Source organism: Saimiri boliviensis, chromosome 3 (assembly GCF_048565385.1).
Source record: "Saimiri boliviensis isolate mSaiBol1 chromosome 3, mSaiBol1.pri, whole genome shotgun sequence".
Classification (NCBI taxonomy): domain Eukaryota; kingdom Metazoa; phylum Chordata; class Mammalia; order Primates; family Cebidae; genus Saimiri; species Saimiri boliviensis.
Window position 1 is genome coordinate 56,645,612 of NC_133451.1, and position 16,928 is coordinate 56,662,539.

The 16,928-nt window shown below is 34.9% G+C and overlaps 1 protein-coding gene across 32 annotated transcripts in view; it reads left to right on the top strand.

Moving 5' to 3' along the window:
- ADGRL3 (adhesion G protein-coupled receptor L3) overlaps nt 1–16,928 on the top strand; it is an 846,433-nt gene that overhangs the window by 305,395 nt on the left and 524,110 nt on the right. For 31 of the 32 annotated variants that reach the window (XR_012516839.1, XM_074396184.1, XM_074396178.1 and 28 more), the window contains one exon: nt 1,380–1,583. The exons of the other annotated variant lie outside the window; for it this stretch is intronic. Coding sequence is in view for 30 of the 31 variants with exons in the window: in XM_074396184.1 (XP_074252285.1) it covers nt 1,380–1,583 (204 nt within the window). In the remaining variant the exon portion in view is untranslated. The remainder of the gene's footprint in view (nt 1–1,379; nt 1,584–16,928) is intronic. 32 annotated transcript variants of the gene reach the window in all.

Sequence of the window (16,928 nt, forward strand, 5' to 3'; positions counted from 1 at the left end):
GAAAGTTATTTTCTTCTTTGGCATCTTTTTCATTCATGCAGGCTGTGGAAACAGCATTCAGGTTACCTTTTGCCTAGATACTTTAATAATCATACATTGTGATAAATTGAAATAAAAATGTTTCGGGGCAATGTCTGAGACTTATATTATCAAGTATTTCATTATAGATATACTGTTTAACATATTTCTTAATATATTTTTTTCTTTAAGTTGTATTATTTTATGTATTTGGGAAGGATATGTTTTACATTCTTAATTTGCAAATATTTTATACAGCAAAAAATTATGTCACCACTGTATAAATTTCTAGTGTTAGAAAGATGATCATAAAATTCTCTTGCATTATTGATTTTCTTAGTTTCTCTCCTGTTTAATGTTAGCCACATAACATTATTGATGTGTTTTTAAACATGCATGTTAGAACATGTTAAAAAATACTTGTGTGAAGCAAAATCTTTTTTTTTTTGGTAAGATTTATTCTTTCTGTTGCAGACATATTTTCATTATCATTCCTATTTATTAAACTAGTTGCAAATAGTGTAGGGAAATGTGTATCTCATGTATCAATGTATCAGAAAAAAAATCCTCTACTTAAATATCTCTATTTTCATAGCATAAAATGTATGGCTGTTTTCTGAATTATTTTTTTAAATCATGTGTATATTTTTTCCCGTTGTTGTCTTGGTCTTTCATATTTACTCATTTATGTAATATGTAACATTTGTCAGTAAAATCACTGTGTATATAAATGGTAAAAATGTGTGTATATCCTTTTCACCTTAATGTCTACCACAGATTTTAATACAACACCTTGCAAAAAATGGTAGTTAAATGACCTGAAAACATATAAATAAGTATAAAACAATCCATATAAGTGTAACCATGCATCAAACAAAACAAAACAAATAAACTAAAAACACCTTTCTGGGACTTTCTTTACCCATTAACTTATCAAACTATTTTTGTGTAAAAATTGAGTTCAGGAACCAATATTCTTAGTTACACTTATGTAGTAGATATTAGTGCCCTTCATTTACATTAGAGTGCTGTGAATCTATAAAAATAAAAATAATATTTATATTTTTTCAGGTAGCTTACTGTGCTTTCAATAATTATGTCTAATTTTCTAATCATTATTAGAGTTAGGATTAGGATTTTCAGCTTGATTAAGACTGTTTAACTAGGACAGCATCATACTAGGGGCCAGGAGATGGAACCCTCTCGAATGTAGGGTTGTCTAAGTGGGGCCTGGGGTGGCTGGAGTCTTGGGCCTATCGCCTGCGACAGAGAGCAGCCTTGGGAATAGCCTTTACCGGGGCTACCCCTGAGGCGGGACTGAGGTGAGAGGGGTCTGATGGTGCGCCCTGCGGTCCCCGCAGGTGGCAAGCACAGTGAGCGACATCCAGCCCTTGCTGCTCCATTGCGACACGCTGAGCGCAGCCCGGGAGGCGCTCTTCCACCCAGACATCTGCTTCAGCAGCCAGCTGCAGAGCGCACCGCTGCTCATCGCGGACAAGGGTCCCGTGGAGCTACCAGAGGAGTTCGTGGTCCAGGTGCCCAAGGAGCACAGACTGCAGCCCAAGGTGCGGCCAGCGGTGGGGAGAGAGGGCTGGGGGTGGTTGGTCTGGGACTCCTGAGAGGCTCAGCCCCAGGAAGTGCCCCAAATGTGTCTTATTGTAAGTTTACTGTCTGCACTCATTTCTGTGGCTGTTACCACTTAATGATATCCTGGCCAGTTTTAACAGTGCCTGCCGGTTCTACATTAGAACTTCATCATTATTTTGAAATGTTTGTTTTAAAATATTTGATTGGGTTTGAAATATTCTTGCATTATCACAGGAAATTTAAAATTACTTTTAGTGACACTTTCAACTTTTGTAAAATTTGAAAGGCTGTGGAAGATAAGTTTTAACATGTCTGATCATCTGCTTGTTTGAAAAAGCTTTCATCAGTGGAAACTATCAAGATTTTGGAAAGATTATGATTAAAACACCTTGCTTAGGAATTGCATATTAGTCATTTAAAGTGTAAAACTTGGTATAAAAGTTACAGTTACTGAAGCAACCTAATTTGCTTGTGAAAATGGTGGAACATTCTTTTTATAATATTGCCTCTGCAGCTGGAAAGTACAGCAAGTGACATCCAGCCCTAAAAGCTCCAGTGAGGAGCATTGGGTCATATTTCCACAAAACTTAATACTTACTCCTTTCCCCAATACTTTATATTCTATTTTTTATTTACATAATATTTAGGCAATATAATTTTTATTTTTCCCATAAAACTACATGTAGGTATTCTTATTTCTGTCATTTTCCCCAGGGAATATAATATTTGTGACCTTCTTTATGAAAAAGAATAGTGCTGGGAAGCATTTGGCTGGGGGACTATGAATATCAAACCTTTCCTCAAACACAGTCCTTCTTCCTCCCCAAAAATTTCTAGAGAGGAATACACATGTAAATAATACTAGCAAAATAATATGAAATATCACAGTATTAGCCGAGTTTATTTTCTAAGCTTCATTAAAGAGTTCTCTGGTAAAATAAGTTTGAATACTTTGTTTCAGTCAGGACCTAAGGGAGGCGCATCATAAATCCATTTGAGATTTGAGAGACCTGTGAAAGTTAAATGTAATTCTTCAATTACCATGGCCACGAGTCAGAGTAAAAGGGTAACTTTGCAGGCACAGTGGCTCTATCTCCTAAGTCACATCCTTCAATCAGTGGCCTCAAATCTCTCCATTCAGATTGGCCTTTCTTTGTAGTGGAGGTTTGGCAGTAGCAGTGGTGAAGACAGGCAGCAAAGTGGTAGGGTGGTAGGTGAGTCCATGCAGTTCCACAGAAGCACGTAGAATAGAGTCCAGTGTGTTCTGAAAATTCAAGGACAATGCATAGAAAACAGTCTTTAAGAACTTCTATTTTTCCCTTTCTGTTTTTTTTTTTTTTTTTTTTTGTATTATCTTTTCAAACTTGAAGTTTTCTAAATTGGTTATACTTTTATTATTCCCAGAATGTGCTTCAGCAGCCACAGAGATTTTGTAATAAATTTGTCTTATGATTTGTATTGTAAAGCAATAATATATAATGAATATTAATTTACTCCAATGCCTATACATTTGCCAGAATTTCTAGTATTAAGAAGAAATATGGAAATCATGTTTAATTTATATGAATTCTATAAATATTTAAATTGGCAACTAATATAAACACACACAGCTGCTGGAAACTGTCTTCTGACAAAAATTTAGAATATCAATTAGAATCATTTTTTCTAAGAATTTTATACTGAATTTAAACATTCCACAATTTTTATAGCTTAATAAGATTTTTCTTTTTTTTTTTTCTTCATTTTTTTTCTTATTTCCTTTTAGGTTTTGGGGTACATGTGAGGGACATGCAAGATTGTTGCACAGGTACACATATGGCATTGTGGTTTGCTGCCTTCCTTCCCTTCACCTGTATCTGTCATTTCTCCCCATGCCATCTCTTCCTTCTACATCGCTAGATTTTAGTTTTTGCCGTGTATATGGCAGGTTACAGTGTAGTGATGGGTTTTAAATCATATTTCTTAATCAATTTACAAACAGAAAAGCTGTTATATTCTGTTTTGGACAGAGATGAAAACAAGAGCACAGGCTAATTTTATGTGATCTTATTAATGAAGACTGAGGTTAACTTCTTGTGATTTAAAAGGCGCTAACAAAATTGTGTTAATCCATTATGATGAGATGATACTTTTTGAAAGTGTGTGAAAGTAATTGTATCAAGGACACAGAGAGTGAATACAGGTCATCTTAGAATATCCCCTGTATTAAGAATAAAAAATAATAAGTAAATATTATGGGGGCATAATCTTTCCTAATATGGAAGACAGTATATACAGCTAGAATGCTTGGACAGGTATTAAAAATGACATTGAAGTAAGAGATATCACATTATCTTGAGCTCTTTAAATTGAAAAGACAGAGGAATTCCAGCAAGAAAATATCAGTCTATTCAAGTTCTCACCCTTCCTCCCATCCTTCACCTTCACAAACAAAAACAAGTCTGTTATGAAAGCAAGATACTTTAAGAATATAAACCTCAAAAATAAATAAAAGAATAAAAGCTGCTATTAATGCAATCTGTGATTCAAAAATAAAATTGATATTACTTAAATATATATATATATATATATATATATATATATATATATATATATAAACCTCTGTTTGTTCTATAGATAGCCAGATAGGCAAGTAGAAATCCAACGAAAGCAGTATAATGACAACAGAAAAAAAATGCCTTTATTGGCTTGAAATTAAACTTTGTTTTTTCCCCCTTTGAATTCATTTGACTCTTGATAGCTAATAGCACTTGAGAGTTAATGAGTGGTTGGATTCATACAAATTAGGACATCTTGGTAAAACAACAAAGCATGAAGAATTTTTTTAAAAAATAGTTCTAAGTTTCTTTTTAGCATGTTAAAGCAGAAGGAAATCTAAAGGCAGATTTCCCAGTTAATGACTATATATCACGGCTTTCCCTAGAAGCTAAAGGAATGTTAATGTATTTTTTCAATCAGTGTGTATCTAGGTTTATTTTTTATCTCAATGCAGATGCATTAAAAGTTCATTGAGAAGATCTACAAATAATGCTCTTCCAAGCCACACAGCCAGTGGTGCCAGGCCAATACAAATTTGCTGTAGGAAAGCAGCTAAAGCATTTCAGGCCTGAGAAAACTTCTGAAAAACTCTTCTCTGGATTCATTTTAAAGCTAATCTTTCCAAGAACCAAAATGCTTCCACAAGAGTCTTACATATTTGTTCAGCTCATTTGGAGAATTACATCAAACTCTACTGTAACCTTTTTTTTTAAAAAAAAAAGTTTTTCCTTAATACTGGGGTTTTAATGTTTATAGGATGGGTTTTGATGTTTATAGATGGGAAAGCTTCTATAAACCTGTGTGTGTGTGTGTGTGTGTGTGTGTGTGTGTGTGTGTGTGTGTGAGAGAGAGAGAGAGAGAGAGAGAGAGAGAGAGAACTAAATGCAGAAATAATATTTTAGGAATATGCCATTCTTATGGAATTCTAAGGACCCTGGAGTACTAAATCTTAGATATCAGGAAATTACACCCAGGGATTTTTTTTTCCTGTGGACCAGTTTTTCTTCTGTTTTTCTCAATCTTTCCAACAGCTTTCTCTGCCCATTGTCATTGTAAGTGACTGTCAACCTGAATTGCACACCACTCCTCCCAGCCAGAGCACCAACCACTAACTGGTGCTTGCCTTCTTGCCTCTTAGTTCAGATTTCTAAGAAAGGAAATTCAATCCCATTGGGTTAGGTAAATATCCCTTATCTAATTACCCTTGTCACCAGCCATACCCTGGCCCAGAGCCCACACAGTAGCAACTGTGTAACAAAGGCAATACTGGAAATACTTACTACAGGGGTGAGCGTAATGTCCTGTGGAACACGTAGGGGGATTATCTATTTGGTGGGTCAGAGAAGGTGCCTCTGAAGATAATGTGGCCTCTAAGCTGCAGCCTGACAGGCAAGTAGTAGTTAGCCAAGCACAGAAATGGAAGAAGAAAGATACTACTATGAGGAAACAGCAACATAAGGGCCTGATTCGGATGACTGTAGCATAGAAGTCCCAAGGATAATTTCTAGATACCAGTTTAGAAATGATCTGGAGAAGTGTTCAGAGATCTGGCCAGGAAGAGCATAATGATATAACATTATGAGGCGTTTGACATTTTCCTGATGATGGGAGTGAGGGAATAATTAAGTTGATCTTAGAGGAATTAAGCAAGGAGTGACACATTTGAAGAATTAACAAAAAAGAGGCTTCAAGACAAGATGCAGTGTTCATCCTATTGATGCAGATAGGTAAGAAATATAAGAGTCTGTTATCTTGGTGTGTCTGACTCAAGGAATAAGTGACAGTAGTGATGATGAGGGCCAAATCACAGAACATAGATACTCATTGCATGTGTGAGTAAGACAGAGGGAAAACCCAAGGGGAAAAGCCAGGTATCTGGCTTGAGAGATTGCATTAGCATTTACTGAGATAAGAAAGACAAGAGGAGATGGAGAATGTAGGTAAGGAATGATGATGTCATTAACCAACCATTTATAGACTGAACAAAAACCCAATTTTCTGGCCCCAAATTTAAGGACCCATAACTTAAATACAATATATACATCTGGGAAAAAAAAAAAAAAAAAAAAAAAAAAAAAAAAAAAAAAAAAACTAAAAATGTTATGTGTTTAAGATAAGTGATTCTCAATAAAAAAGTAATAACAGCTAGCATTATCACTTGTTAGGCATCTTATTTTGGCCCAGATGTGATAAGATACCCAGAAACATAAGGGCAGCTGCTAGGATTTTCATTCAATAATTCCTTCTACTTCCCAGTAATACCTAGCAGGGATACGGTGGAGCCAAGATTAGTTCTGAATTTTGAGCTCTGCTGTCTTTCCAGGCCTGGATAGATTTGGCATCCATTCAGTTTTTAGTGCAATATTCCAATGCAAAATCTAGAAAGAAACAGGACTTTGCTCTCATTAACAATGTAATATAGAACACACTTCAGTAAGATAATAACAAAGAGTAATTTCCATGTGTCTTTTGAGAATGCCTCAAAAATGAACCTTGATTAATCTCTTGCCCAATTATAACTGGTTATTAAATAGCATATCCCTTGATGACACTGTAAAGTGATGCTTTATTTTGAGGAAATAGTTAATGTTCTCATTGATTAAGAGTCTCAAAAAAAAAAAAAAAAAAACAAGAAAAAAAAGCTGTGCTAAAAAAAGAAGAGTTTTCAAAGTCGAAGGTCCAAGACCACAATTGCAAAGCTTACATAATTTTACATGCGATGATGTAATAAACTGATAGGGGAAGGGAAAGGTTGGCAAAACTTCATTTGCTGGGTTGATTGTAACACCATGATTTGGGAACAGAGCCAGTTCTTTTGTGCATTATGAGATCACTAACGAGAGAAGTCATTCACACTGAGCTAAATGAAGCACAGAGAGATGTAAATGTAGGCTGCTTTACACCTGTAAGCCAGAAGGCCTACATCTAGTTTAATAAAACTAGTAGGAAGCACTTTTCTCTTCAACTACAAATCACATCCCCACACGTCTTACCCGTCAGCCACATGGAAGTTGCGTCAATTCACCAGACAAACCATGCTTGCCACTATACCTTTGGCAAATATTACCTTGCTGATTCAAATGTCCTGTACCACCTAACTCCTCTTCAATGCAGTTTAAACATTTGTTGTAGCATTTAATCCAAGTGATTTTCCCCCTTTCACTCATCCACAGCCTTAATTCTGACAGAACAATTTCTATTGCCCTTCTGATTTTGAATTTGAGTGGTCTGAAAATTGTGTGTGTGTGTGTGTGTGTGTGTGTCTATGTGTGTGTATGTAAGTGTGCTTGTGCGTGCACATGTGACGATTATGAGTAATCTTTCTGGCATGTTCTCATGTTCTTTTCTTACTCCTAAACTTTTGGAAAACATGGTTCTAATTTTATTAATACGTTATAGTCTGAAGTGTGTAGGTGAAGTCTAGGAATTTGTGGGGAGGTATGAAGATGAAAGAAATATTAATGGAAGAACAGGTATCAATGTTGCAACAGCAACAGAAAATTCTGTTTTACAAGCTCAGCCTTTTGGATGTAACTCTTTGCTGCAGGAGAATAATATAATGTGCCTTTTAGAGTGCTGTGTTAGCTGCCTTGTTCTATATGACACTGTAATAATATTTCAGATAAAAGCCCCGTTCACATTTATTTATGTCTTTCAGTGAGGTTTGCCATTTCAGACAAGACTTCGAGTCTAATTGATATGCATAATACATTCTTTGCACATCACTGTTCAGAATTCTTACATGCGTTTAGGGTCATATTATGATTCTATGTGGGAAGAAAGGTAATAGGCCTCTAGGGAAATAGGTCAGCTATTGAGATTTTTAAAAAATGCTTTGTTGCCCTAAGCATAATTTCAAAGAATTTCTTTAAGACCCTGCCATTCCCCAAAATGGTGTAAATACCAAAATGGTGTATCTAATTGAAAATAAATGTGTGAGCTTGACCTAAAAGTATTTCTAGAAAAATGTGATAAGCTCAGTCTTGTCTCTATTGGTGTAAATTACAATTTATATTCCTTCTTTGAAAAGCATGTGAGTAGCTTTTCAAAATACTTACAGAAATTATACTTTTGACTATTGAATTTTTTTTACAAAGAATATGAATAATGAAAAAATAGATGCTAAACTTTGACATTTAGGGTTCAAAATGTTTTAGTTTTGAATTTAATTAAGAACTTGCTTTAAATTATCTCATTAAATTATTGAGCGTCTTCCATGTTCAGAGTATTATATGTGTGTTCCAAAGAAGCAATTTTATACACATAATGACAGATACTTCTCAGAATAAGTCATTTACTAGGAAATATCTTCCTTTTTCTTCTCTGGCCCCTTATCTAAAATGATGTGTGGTGTAATAGAAATCTAAAGTGTATCCCAGATACAAAGAGGAAACTTTCATTGTATTTACAGAAGTCTTAACACAAAATTCAGGTGAAAAGAAAGGGCAAGTGAGATGATGTCCATAAACATCATACTTTTGTAGACTGCCTTATGCTCCTGTTTTTAGAATCTGCATTTCCCATTTATATAAGTCTCCAAAACAGAAATGCAGAAATTTGGCCAGGTGTTCCAATGTATTCTTTCTTTCATATATGCAACAAATTAACTTGATGGTATTTTTTCTAATTCTTACTGCTTAAGGAGCTATTTCTTCTTTTTAGTTATTAGGGATAGCTTTAATTCTTCTTCACTATTTTACTTTTATTGCTCCGAAGATGCTACTAGTATGGAATTGCAGTAAATGGGCTTTGAAGTCAGATTTATTTCATTCTCAGCTTTACTGTTTACTATCTTAGCCAAATCCAGTGACTTATATTCTTAAAATCTTTATCACATCTACAAATTGTGATATAAAAATGCATATATTGTAGTGATGTTGTGATATGGTAAAGCATGTAGTTCCTGAGACCTAGTAAGTGTTGCCTACCACTGTTTATCCCCCTTTTTTTTTTTGACTTTCTGTTTTGTAATAATCAAAACAGATATCTATAATGGAAGATACATGAAGAATGTTTAATAAATTTATTTATTTACTTGTTAATATGGCTGTGTAGACTGGGAAAACAAAAATGATTTTTGAAAACAGTGGCTTTATATTTTGGGCACATTCAAGGGTTCATAGCTTGGGTAACTGAGCATTGATTATAAACCTTTGGGAGAGACAGTAATTCATGTATTTCATGTGCCTATAACATCTATGGAACCCTTTATAAGATTGTTCCTTTCCTCAAAGACTTTGCAATCTGTTGCTAGGTAAATCCAGTATGCAGTCAACTGTGTGATTTGGTGGAATATGGTGTCAGTAAAATGCTGTCATATTTTAAAGAAGGAGGAAATGACATTCCTTGTTTGAGATGGGGATAAAGGAGAAAGGAGGATGAATAAAGCTCTTTTAGATAAGGTCATATTTTAACTAACTCCTGAGAAAAATCCCTAGGTTAATTTGCAAGCATAGGTGAGAGTTAGTAGAGGAGGGTGTTCCAGAGAACTGACTTATGTGAATAAAATTACAGTTGAACAGAATTATAACATTTTTACAAAATGTCAAATAGTCTAATTTAACCAACAACAAGAAGGTGGGGAAAGAAATAGTGAGACATGAAGTTTGAAAGGCACTTTGTAGCTATCTTATAAGGGGGTCTTAAATGTCAGGGTGAGACTCTCCATAATTTTCTTTGTAGTGGGGATTCTTTGGATGCTCTTAATTAGAGTTGCAGTTTAGAACCCACCAGGATTGCATGGGAATAATTAGGATAGAGTAGAACTTAAAAGTAGAGAGATCAGTTAGGTTATTGCCATAGGGCAGAAGATAATGAGTGTCTGAACTGGGGAGATAGCAATGGGGAGGGAAAGAAGAGAAAAGATATGAGACATGCACAGATAGCAGCACGGAGCTACTAATTGGATGTAGGAGGTGAGGTCCAGGGAAGAATCAAAGACGCCAAGGTGACTGGGTGGTACCATTCGCAAAATTAGGCTGTCAAGTGGGAGCATTGACTTTTCAGGAAAAAAAATAAATAAATAAATAATGGTGAGGTTGGTCTTAGATATATTGAGTTAGAGGTAAAAATGTAAAGCAGATTCTGAAAATGCGAATCTTTGTCAAGAGAAAAGTGATGGCTAGTGATAAAAGTTGGTAATTTCTGACAGAGCTGATAAAGACATTGATTGGGGCTGATAAGATTGCCTGAACAGGGAATGGACAGGGAGGGATGCTGGGGATGTGCTTACCTTTACAGAAGGAAACAATACAAGACGTTGACAGTGATCAAGACATGGGTTGATAGAATTGGTAAATTGAAGTGGAGTTCCATACTTTTCTTATGCTTTGCCTCTCAGCAGCCTCTGCTAATGCTAATCCACAGAAAGTTCATAGAGATGTAAGAGGGTGGTCATGGAGTATGAGCTGAGTGGGTGAGAAAATGATTGGTTGGTTTTGATTCTCACTGATAAATTATTGACTCAATAACCTTTCATAAATGCTGTATTTGTAAGGAGAACAAGTACAAGGAGTAGGCTTTTGAGTTTTATGTGATAGAAATGAGGAAATATGACTACGTGTAGTGATTTTCCTCCATTTTGAAATTGTTTTACCTTGGATTTTTTTCAGTTTTGATCATTGGTTTATTGTAAATTATCAGGCTAAAGTAGTGTTGGAGTGAACACAAATTAGAAGACTATAATACACTTGGCTGGGCATGATGGCTCATGCCTGTCATCTTAACACTTTGGGAGGTCAAGCAGGGAAGAACACTTGAGACAAGAAGTTTGAAACCAGCCTGTGTAACATAGTGACACCCTGTCTTTATAAGAGAAAAAATAACTGGATGTGGTCATACATTCCTGCAGTCTCAGGTACTCAAGAGGCTACATTTGAGCCCAGGAGTTTGAGGTTGCAGTGAGCTATGACTGTGCTGCTGCACTCTAGCCTGGTCAACAGAGTAAGACCCTACTTCAATAAATAAATAAATACATAAATAAATAAGTTTAAAGTGTTTCATTCTAGGAATGTTGTAATACCTTATAAGTAGAGAAACGTTGGGATATTTTTGAATCAGCAACTGGGTGTGTATAAATATGACTGTGTTTTCAGATAGTCTATAGCAAAACAAAGTGCAAACTTTAAAAAAGTCACTTAAAAGTTCAAAAAATACACTAGGGCCAAAATATTTGTCATGAAATAGTTTATCAAAACTAGTCTTGAAATGTTAAAAAAATAAGTTAACATTATTTGCAACACATTTTCTTAGACACAGAAGTATTTATAGTCATCTTTATTTCTGCCAACAAGTAAATACAATACTTCATAATTTAAAAATATCAGGAATTTAAAAACATATACGTTTCTCAATTTTATTGGCAACTTCTTATAAATTTAATGTATTTCCACAGTTTTTCATCTGAAAGAAAAAATATACCATTCTGTTTATCAATTTGATTTCATTTATATTAAATAATGTAATTACATATAATGGGAAGAATTATTTGAATGGCCTATGAAGATATATATATATATATATATGATTTATTTCTTACCTATAATGTATTTCTCAAAATATTTATCATCTTTAAAGACACAGCTATGGCAACACAGTATTATTGAAAAAGCTACCTGTGTGAAACCTATTTGATATTATATTTCTCCCATCTTTAATTGACATGTACATACATACATATCCATAATATATGATCATAATATATGTGCAATTTAAACAAGTTGGAAGTGTTTAGGTAACTCATGGGTAGAAATCCACTTTAGATTAACTATGAATGCCACTTTAAGTTTTTGTTTAGTTCAAAGAATCTTCCATTTGGATTTTTTGTAAGATGCTGACAAAATTAAAAGAATATTGTTATTAATTGAAAATTTGGAGTCTTTCTTTTGGCTTTTGTTTTTATGCTACTCAATATTTTCACTTTCACATGTCTTCAAATTATGAAAGTATTAAACAAGACTGCAGTGTAGACTTTGAGTTGTAGAGCAATATGGCGAAGGAGACAATAAGGTAAGAGCTTGAAAACTAAGCTAACTTAAAGCCTTCTCATTGCCTGGGCCTTCCCCCTCTAACAGCACCTTACTGTACAGTTCCTGGCTCCTTCATGGTGTTCAGACTCCACTTTTCCTGTTGTGTTTTCTCACCACCACGCCCTTTCCTCTCTTTGTTGTCTTTCTAACTTCCAGTGATCTTTTAGTTCTTGGCACTTGGGGTGCGAAGCAGTGTAATTTAGTGATTAAGAAGATGGATGCTTGGTCCAGAATGCCAGGTGTCCAATCATGACTCACTTGAAAGATGTATGACCTCACTATGCTTCCGTTCTCTCATTTTTCAAATAGAAATAATAACAGTCATAACTCATAGAATTGTTGTATTGCATAAGTTAATTCACATCAATTACTTAGAAAAATCCTATTGCATGCAGTAAGCAGTAAACGTTAGTGATTCCATTATTCTCTCTTCTCTCTATTTTATTCTATTCTATGTTCTCTGTGTCACTTCCTCTGGAAAGTCTTTCTTGGTCCCTGGAGGTTGGGATATGACAATACTATCATACCTAGTCTGTTTACTTGTGTGTTTTTCTCCTTGGACTCTGTTTAAGAGCAGAGGATGTATCTTTCATCCTTACAACCCAAACACCCAGAATTGAGAATGCTATGTAGAAGATACTCACAATTGTGGAATGAGTAAATAAATTAATTGGATTTTGAAGATATGTACCACCATACAGGATTTATGTAGATGCAATGATAGCCTACCATACTGAGTAAGCTCTAATAGAAGCTGGGAAACTGAAAGGCTAAGAGATGAGGTACCATAATTCGAGAATCATATGGCTTATTTATTCTCTAACTGGAGGCAGGGATGCAGATGTGGATAGGTTTACACAGTTAGGATAGGAATCCATGAGGTGGAAGGAACACACTTTCTTAATTTTGTTTTATGCCATGTTGCAATATCCTGATACACTTTCTCTCACATCAGCTTTTTCTGCTGATGGTGTGGCTACAAAAACCAGATATGCAAGGAAGCTCAATAGTTGGAAGGTGCCTAGAGATAGTACCACAAGGCTTGCTCCATTGGAGAGATGCCGGGACTCAGACACCTGGCCACAGCTGTAGCTCACTTATTAACCTGGTGAGCTACCAAGACTTACATCTGTGTTTTTCAAGCAGAGAACTCATTATGGTCAGAAAGAGGCCATAATGGATTTCATTAAAGGAGATAGACTTTTAGATTCAATGAATAACAATCTGGAAGAGATATGATCTAGGCTTTATGAATATGCAAAATTTATGGTCTTTTCATCTCTTTCTAAGTGACACTCTTATTTGTTCTATTCTTGTTATTGATGTTTGGCGGAACCATATTCTATAATATGTCTGTAGCTTACTAAGTTACCCTTTATTCTAAGTACACCTTATGAGTTCTTGTCTATCCAGTATGTATGTTTAACATATAATTTTATCTATCCTTTTTGTTTATTTTGTCCTGCAGCAGACTGGATATCCTCAATTAAAACAGCAAATACTATGTTTATGTATTATAGTTACGCCAACCATATGTTCTAGTTTGCTCAGAGAGACTCAGTTTATACTTGTATTCAGCAGAAATCCTCAACAGTGTCCTCTTTCACTCCCCAAATGTCCTGATTTGGGTGATAATTTATATAATTACCTTGGTTATAATCCAACATCTGCTACTTATAAAACTATGTAAATTGAAGTAAATTATTTAATATCTCATCTATAAGTTAGTGGATTGGGCTAGATTATTTGTAAGGCTCTTGTTAAATTTGAAATTATTTGACATTTATGGAATGATATTTAAAGGTTTTTACTTCTTTAAGTCTATTCATAAGACTTCTGCCCTGAAGACAAGCTTTTTTTTTTTTCATTACAAATGATTCTAAATGCAACTTTAGCATAAATGTATGCATTAACTGCTTTGAAATGTGCAAAATTAAAGTTTTAATTTATACTTGGGACAAAATATTTAAGACATTATGACCATAGATTTAAAAGTGGAAAAACTAGAAGTGCTTTTATTAATTTCTTTAGAATGGAGTATATTAAATAAAGGACTTTAAAATCACTATATGTGGTTTTAAAAATATTTTATGGCTTTAAATTTAACCTATGCCTGTCTTCCTTATCTGTACATTGAATTAAATAGTTGGCAAGAATTACTAGTTTCTAAGGCAATTAATGATTTTAGTTTTCAGTATGATGTATTTCCAGGTGTCCATGAGCCAGTTCTGTAGAGATTTTGAAAATAATGGGAATTAAATTAAATAGCATATTTAGCCACAAATTTGGACATTATCTACAGAGAGAAAATTGCGTAAGCACATGAATGATCTCAAAAGTGTTAGTGTAGATGTAAGAGGGTAGTGAAGAAAATGTGGATAGCATTTCTGACTGTCTCTCCTGGTCAGCTATTCCCTGGGTCTTTCAAGAGCTACAACGAAAAGTCTTGTCATGTAGAAACTGGGTTTGCTACCCTCCCTTAAAAAAAAAATATGCAGAATATATGGATATTTGAACGATTTCTTTTTAATACAACAGTGCTTGTTTCAGCTCTTGTCAAGGCTAGAAAGCTCCATGTCTCAGCGCTGAGTTTGGTAAACACAGGCTGTAGGGAGATAGATTTTTGCCTTTTGGAATTTTGTACTTTTCTGGTTATTCTAGTTCTGAGGGGGTGGGATAATATATTAATTCATTATTTAAGTTTCCCTGCATCCCAACTTAGATGATCTGATTCTACTAAAAATACGATACTAACAGCTCTCTATAGTGCCTCATTAATTTTGAAAATAAGAGATTTGATAGGTGATTGAGTGACATGACCTGGATGAAAACTTCCTCATTCTTATAGGTATATGGAGAAGCAAGAATATTGGAAACATATTCATCTGTGTATTTTTAGCAGTTTATGGAAATTAGTATAAATGTAGATGACAACACTTGGCACTTAAATGTACTAGAGAACCTACCACATTCTCTTTAATTACGGTTATGCTTATTTTTTCCTTATTTGGTTATAAAATTCTTGAGGTAAGGACCTGTGCTTTATTTATTATATATTTGCCAGAATTTAATAGAATCCATGGCTCATAGTATTAACTCAATAAATATTTCCTTACTGGTTATTAGTTTTGCAAATAGCAAAATATTTGTGATTTAAAGTTGCTGAAAAAATATTGTAGTGATTATATTGGCATATCGCTTCAAGCCTGTTGAGCAAATAGAAAAGAAAATGAGTGTGTGTGTATGCGTACGTGTTCTTTCACAGACCTGAATCTTGGTAAAATAATTAGGTGCATTGCTCCTACCCGTACCCTACAGGATACAGGGTGCTTTGCTTGTTTTGTTTTGTTTTCCCCTAGTCTAACTTGCATTATACTGACAGGCTAAAGTTCTCAGTTGTTTGCTTCTGGGCTTTGTGGAAGCTGCTTACTAACCCCCTTGGGGTTGTGGAAAGGGAAGACAGGTGAGTGTCTTGCATCATTCTGTGGCAGCCTCAGGGATTCATTCAAGAACCTTAGTGGCTTGCTGTGGTGAGAGCAATGAACAGCCTTCCAGCTGGAAAGAAATTATGATTATAGCATTTCATTTCCTTCCTTCAGCAAGTATTTACCATGCACCTACTGTGTGTACCTAAGTGACTGCATCTAGATCCATCATAGAAGTCTGAAGATTTAACTCTTACTTGGGAAGAAATTACAAATGAATAGATAAAATCTAAAAAGAAGCAGAGAGGGCAATACTGATTACAATAATCTTTGAAGTGTACAGGATGCTTGTTGTAATAGAATTTCCAAGTGTGATGTGCTCTCTAAATTTCTAATGGTATACTTTACATTTCTTGACGTCTGCATTGCTGTGCCCTTAGTAATTCTTGAGAAAAGCAGGAAGTTTTTTTTTATCATCCAGTATAATTTTTGTTAGCCTATGAAAATATTATTTTCACCTTTCATTGCCAAACTTTAGAGTATGCAATGCAGTGTCTGTGTTTCAAATGAAGGTGGTGTGTCCTAACATATGCATATGAAATAAAGAAAGGTTCGTTTTGGTTCTCTGAGTAAATTATTTATTTGATTTCATTGAGTCTGTTTAATAACACTAAATAATCAACAAGCTAAAACAAAGTATTTGGCAGAGTTGATGATCTCTTCCCCTAGGAGTCATCTTAGAATCAGAAGGCATACCTTAATTTATATGAAGGTCACCAGTTTATACTGTGTGTGAGGAAGAGAGGCAGTCAGATGTGCGTGAATGCATCTAGACAGAAAAAGTCTTACATTTATAACTAGAGCAGCTTTTTGCTTTATCTTCAAAGTTAAAATAAAAGCTTGTGTGACTTGGAGTGGGAAAAAACTTTATCAGCAAGATCATTAATAACTTGGGACTCAGCTTTTCAAGTTACAATTAGCTGCTCAACAGCTGTGACCTTCAAGAGCTACTCATTATTGTTGGTCCTGATTGTTCACTCCCACTGTAGAGCTCTTTTCAGAAATAGTTTCTCTGACATCATTGACCCCAGGGGTCAGAGTGAGAAATGAGTCTTCAAGCACTCATTTTAAGTCTTGTTTCTGCAGGATGCTGCATGTGTGTGGATACGTGGATGTCTGTGTGTGTGTGTGTGTGTGTGTGTGTGTGTGTGTGTGTGTGTGTCTGTGTGTTTAAGGAATTCATTTGATGGCTAATACCTCATTGTAAATCCAGCTGTTTGGTCACATACCAATTAGGAAGGATGCCTGTTCGATGAAGAGGCACTCCTGGGAG